Below are 6,000 nucleotides of genomic sequence, written 5' to 3'. Positions count from 1 at the left end.
AAAGCAAAATATTGCAGATGCTGGAAATCTGAAAAAGAAACAGAAAAATGGTGGAAATACTCAGCGTGTCTGACGGAATCTGTGGAGAAAGAGAAACAGTTAACATTTCAGTTCAATGACCTTTCATCTGAACCAGAAAAGGGTAGAGGTTGACTCAGAATATTCCTTTTAAGATCAGACAGGTATGTGCAAATTAGTAAAAAGTAGAATCCTGTACCAAAGATAGGTGTATCAAATCTGAAAAGATAAAGCTCTAACACTCAGTTTCATATTTTGTGATGTCTATCGTAATGGTGTAGCAGTTAAATATTTGTGAAGTAAAGTTATTTTGTGTGTTTTCATATTTTAAAAAAGAACATTCTAAGCCCAGTGTACCAACAATGAACTCTCATTTGATCAGTCAAAACTTTATTTGACATTGTCCTTCAGTGCATCAGAAATTTTTCTGGCATTAAGATTACAATTATTTACACATTTGGTTTAATCTTACATTAATACTGTCTACTGATGATGGGAGGGAATGAATTATTAAAGTGGTCCTCAAGACCCAGGCAGCTTTTTAAAGCAACTTTGTGAATTGGTAAATGAGAATTGGAGTTTTAATTCTAGGGCCTTGAGCTAGTGCATGTCTTGTATCTTTAAATATTGGATGCTTATTAAAGAATCTTTTACATCAGAATGTTGACCAAATACAAAGAGATGGCACATGGTTCCCACCCACAGCAGGGTGCCTTCCACTTTGTTGTTTTTGAGATGCTGGCATTTCATTTGTGTTCATGGTTATCCCAAATCCTGGAAGGACTTCTACACCAGTGGAGCAATCCATCTATTCATTACCACCTTGTGTCTGCTTTCCTTTGAGTGTTCATCATTCCTCTGGTCCCACAGCCCACAATGACATCTGGCTTGTAGCAATCTTTTCACTAAGAATTGACTGAGCTACACTGCAACAAGCTCTCCTTGCGCAAGGCTTCCCATTTGTGTTGGAAATAGATACTCTGAAGCATTGGATACGTCATCTACCCACAACTTTCGGCGGCAAAATACCCTGCCAAACTATACAATCACTATCACTATCTCTCTCTGTTCTGACTGAGTGAACATGATATCTTAAACATTCAAACAACTAAATGAGTAATGTAATCAAAGGGTAAGCTTTGCTTGAATTAGTTCCTCTTTAATCATATTTGGCACATGAGCACATTATATGCATTTTTATAATTAAAGCATGACCTTTTAATAGATGGGCCTGATTGAAAGAGCTTGGACCTATCAAAAATAGGAATAGGAGCTGTACTTCAAAGAATATCCTGCAACATGCCAGTGAAAAACCTTCTAAAGTTCTGAATGCATAGCTGGTTTCTACCTCTGCCCATTTGACTAGCCAATTGTAATACTAACTTTCCACATACCCACTGCTGCAAAAGTTGGAGGAAGTCTCATCATCAGTATCCCTTTGTTAAAAAAAAAATCCAATCGCTACCTTGAGCATTCCTTTATTAAAAACTTTTTTGAACTCATTCCTGGCGATATTAGGAAGACTGGCCTGGAACTGTTACAGTGCCACAGGGAATGAAGAAAATGAAACGTGTGACAGAAAAGAGAATCTTCCTTGCACTTTTGCCCTCTGTTTCTCTTTCCTGCCAATGTTTTAGTGTCAGGTGCACTAATTCAACCTGAGTACTTTTCAAAAGGAAAAAAAAAATCAACAAACAGAAAAAAATCAAAGGGCTTAAAGTTGACCATTGTCTTGTCTGATTTGCAAAGTTAGATAACCTATGAAGGAACACATCATTGCTATCACATCTCTTAGTAAGGTGCACCCAAGGGAGAAATTAGGGGCAAAGACACAAAGTATGATTCTGTAGAAACCTCTGTGATGCTGGGGTCATTCACTGAACAAGGAGACCATTCAGCCCCTCGTGCCTGTTCCGCCATTCAGTTGGATCATGGCTGATTTGTATCAACTTCAGATTCAATCAAATGCTTACCCACAGCGAGTGCTAAGGTGACTACGTGATTAGATAGGACATTTTATGTCTGCTACTTTAAAGTGGCATAAATCTGTTTCAAACTGTTGAGCCTCTGCTAAAATAGCAAACAGTAATGTCATACCATAAGCATCTTGTATGTTTGTATCATAACCAGTAATTTCTACACTGTAACTTTGTTGCTGAGTGCAGGATTAAGTATCTAATTTGTTTGTTCACATGTCACACAAAATATTTTCTATAATACCTCCAGGATGATGAGCTATGTTCTGTTTTTAGAGACCTATCCTGAGTGTTGTGGTATTTATTTAACTGTATATTTTCTCTGTCCAGCATGCTCTTATAATACGACTACTAGTAAGTTAACTTTATCATAGCTACTAGTTTTGGCTATGGCTATAGGAGTATGTAATTTTTTTGATTTACGTACATTTTATAATACTTTACAGTCGGTTTCCTAGTTGCAGTGCTGGGACAAAGTTATTTTAGCCAAACAAATTCTATTTACAGATTAAAGTCAACACAATATTGCCTGTTTTACATTCTGTAACTGAGAAATGTTCTAGCGAAACTTAAGCAAAAATACTGTCTTGTAAAATTAATGGTGTGCTCTGACTTCAAAGATCTACGGAAGGCAATTCAAAATAAATGATTAAAACAGCATTTTTTTTTTTAAATAAGTGCACCTTTTGGTGCATGGCTACAAAAGCAAATTTGTACAATCTCTCCTTCTGAGCTGTCCTTAAATTAAAGTGCTTGTTAATAAAGTAAACTATTTTCTTTTTTAAAATGTCCATCCTTTTTAAGGCTTGCTCCACCATGTCTGCTGAATAACCTGTCGCACAGTACCACCTGTGATGCTCCTTGATAACACTGGCGGTTATTCTCTGGCACAAAGTGCCCACTTATCATTTTCTACTTTTGTTCTCGAGTCAAGCAACAAAATTCTCAGCCTTGAAATCTTGAAAAACACTTGGGCAAGCATGTTGGGCCAGTGCAGTGTGGTACTTTGCTTATCATTTTTTAAGATGTCAACACCATTTACTGAATTCACTCCTGCTTTAGTAAGCAAACTAGTCAATTTGTAGAGCTAAGGGAAAGAGCAGGGGAGAGGGACCAATCGGTAGCTCTTTCAGAGTGCCAGTACAGACACGATGGGCTGAATGGCCATCTGTTCGAAATGATTCTAACACCTACTCAGTGTTTGGGTGCATTTGGTCATCCTTGGCTGTGTGCCGCCACTTCTTGTCTGGAATTTTAGACTTTCCTCGAGGTGGTTGAGGCTCCTTCCCTCTAAGGGCTTGGGCTGTATAGTCTTCAGCAAATGGGATGCTCCCATGCTGCGGCTCATCCTCAGTGCCACTTGTATTATTTGTTCTTCTATTGTCTCTTGAAATCCAAAGGGATGAATGGAGGTCGTCACCCCGTCTCCTGCTGACTCTGATCTGGCTATACGCTGCAAGTAGCTCTTCAGCCTTTTTGTTAAACATCATCTGTTGCATTCTGTCCTGGGCATTTCTAAGTTTGCACTCAATCTGATAGACGTCCTCTGTCACCTTGTTTACCCGATCAAACTGTTCGAGCAGGGTTTCAAACAATGGAACTAGGCGGTGGACATTCGTCTCGATTTGTGCCATTTTGTTTGGGCTAACCACAGGGAAATTGTCCATTGGGATGGAAACACTGGAAGTGGAGGATGAAGAGATATCAGAGATGGTGCTGGCAGTGTGGAGACAGGTCGATTTAGAATCTCTAGAAGACCGGGAAGGTAAGGAAGCCATTCCTTCAAATTTGACTTTATGACGGAACTGCAGAAATAAGAAACACAACCTGATGGGTTACATGACAAAGGAAAATAACAAAAATCCTCAACCTCCCATTCTAGGGACTTCAACACAAAATCTAGGCTCACACTCCTAGTGCAGTACTGAGGGAGTACTGTCTGACATGACATCTTTTGAGTGAGGTACTAAACCAAGGCCCCATCTGCCTTGTTTGGTCGACGTAAAAGATCCCATGGCACTATTTCAAAGCAGGACAGGGATGTTGTCTTGGCCAATATGTATTCCTCCACCCACATCACTAAGACATATTATCACGCCATTATCTCATTGCTACTTGTGGGAGCTTGCCGTATGCAAATTGGCTGCCACTTTTCCTACATTACAACAGTGACCTCGCTTCTAAAAGTACTTCACTGGCTGTAAAGCAGTTTGGGACTTCCTGAGATGGTCAAAGGCACTATATAAATGCAAGTCTTTAATGTATAAAATGCTGAGGTACAAGCATCCTAATTATCCCAGCATGAGCACGATGGGCCGAATGGCATCAGAGCTATATCATTCTGTGATAATTATCATCTCTAGTCTCAGTAAAACAGCTGCTGTCCATCGAAGTTGCCTGCAGGTGATGCTGTTGAGGCAAAAGGCACAGCAAAGGAGAAAGCATCTCATTCTAATATATTTAGATCAAGTTTCAAAGCAACGGAGAGAAACTGTATCTTTATATAAGCATATCAGTGCTCAAGGCAAATTAGATGATTAATATACTTGCATTTATATAGCATATTTAATATTGAATCATTTCAAAGCGTGTCATGTAATGAACTGCTTTTTAAAGTGTGTTGACTGTTTTCATGGTACTACTGCCCCTAATCTGGAATAAAAACAAACTACTATCAATATCCAGGAGTATTGGAAGGAGAAATGGCAGGGTGAAGTTACAGGTAAACCAAGGTACCTGATACGTGCATCATTAACCTGCCTTTTCACCCCCAGAGCCTGATGGTTTTGCTGCATCTTCTCTTGGCTCCAGGTTTTTTTCCCCCAGACTTTGTTCAGCAGTCTGAAACCATGAATGTATAGCCTTTAAATTATTTCTGCCCATTTTATCGGACAACATATTTGTATGATAACTCTTTTACATTGGCCTGTTTCTGTGCTGTAAATTCATTCGGTTCAACTGCTCTATGCTGCTGTTTATGCTCCACAAAAGTCTCCTTCCAGCCCTCCATCTCACCTCATCAGCATATCCTTCTATTCCTTTATCCCTCATGTTTATCTAGCTTCCCCTTGTGCTATCGAGCTCCACATTCTAACCACTCTCCAGGTAAAGAAATTTATTCTGAATTGGATGTATTGGTGATTATAATTATGAGCCCCAGTTCTGCCCACTCCCACAAGTGGAAGCATATTCTCAACATCAACCCTATCATAAAGTTACAGATCTCTATCGGGTCACCCCCTCACCCTTCTCTTTTCTGGAGAAAAGTTCCCCGGTCTGTTCAATCTTTCCCGATAGTTAAAACCTCTGAGTTCGGGGTTTAAAAATAAACCTGAGTGCAGTTATTTTTACATTAAGCAGACAGCGGTAAGTCATACAAAAGTGTTAAGCATCTGTTTACTAAAATTAGCAACCACACGTTGAATCACACTGTAAATTTAACATCTGCGATCTACATTTAACCCTAATGACTGGGTGAAGTCAGTGGTCCAGCAGCAGCCTGTCCTGATGCGTTTCTAGTATAGCAAGAGCGTCTAAGAGCGAAGTCCAAAGTACGGAAAGTCCTCATCAGAGAACTCCTCTTTGCTGACGATGCTGCTTTAACATCTCACACTGAAGAATGCCTGCAGAGTCTCATCGACAGGTTTGCGTCTGCCTGCAATGAATTTGGCCTAACCATCAGCCTCAAGAAAACGAACATCATGGGGCAGGATGTCAGAAATGCTCCATCCATCAATATTGGCGACCACGCTCTGGAAGTGGTTCAAGAGTTCACCTACCTAGGCTCAACTATCACCAGTAACCTGTCTCTAGATGCAGAAATCAACAAGCGCATGGGTAAGGCTTCCACTGCTATGTTCAGACTGGCCAAGAGAGTGTGGGAAAATGGCGCACTGACACGGAACACAAAAGTCCGAGTGTATCAGGCCTGTGTCCTCAGTACCTTGCTCTACGGCAGCGAGGCCTGGACAACGTATGCCAGCCAAGAGCGACGTCTCAATTCATT

At 40.2% G+C, this 6,000-nt stretch overlaps 1 protein-coding gene across 4 annotated transcripts in view; it reads right to left on the bottom strand.

Moving 5' to 3' along the window:
- Positions 1–392: 392 nt before the first annotated feature.
- Positions 393–6,000, bottom strand: part of pkd1a (polycystic kidney disease 1a) — a 192,903-nt gene continuing 187,295 nt past the window's right edge. For 3 of the 4 annotated variants that reach the window (XM_068056532.1, XM_068056534.1, XM_068056533.1), the window contains one exon: positions 393–3,799. In XM_068056532.1, coding sequence (XP_067912633.1) covers positions 3,185–3,799 — 615 coding nt within the window. In that variant the 3' untranslated portion in view covers positions 393–3,184. Of the gene's footprint in view, positions 3,800–4,586; positions 4,647–6,000 lie in introns of those variants that run through there. The other variant, XM_068056535.1, reaches the window with a different exon arrangement.

The sequence above is a fragment of the Heterodontus francisci genome, chromosome 24 (assembly GCF_036365525.1).
Source record: "Heterodontus francisci isolate sHetFra1 chromosome 24, sHetFra1.hap1, whole genome shotgun sequence".
Classification (NCBI taxonomy): domain Eukaryota; kingdom Metazoa; phylum Chordata; class Chondrichthyes; order Heterodontiformes; family Heterodontidae; genus Heterodontus; species Heterodontus francisci.
The sequence above is the reverse complement of the archived record's forward strand: the minus strand, read 5'-3'. Positions and strand labels throughout refer to the sequence as shown.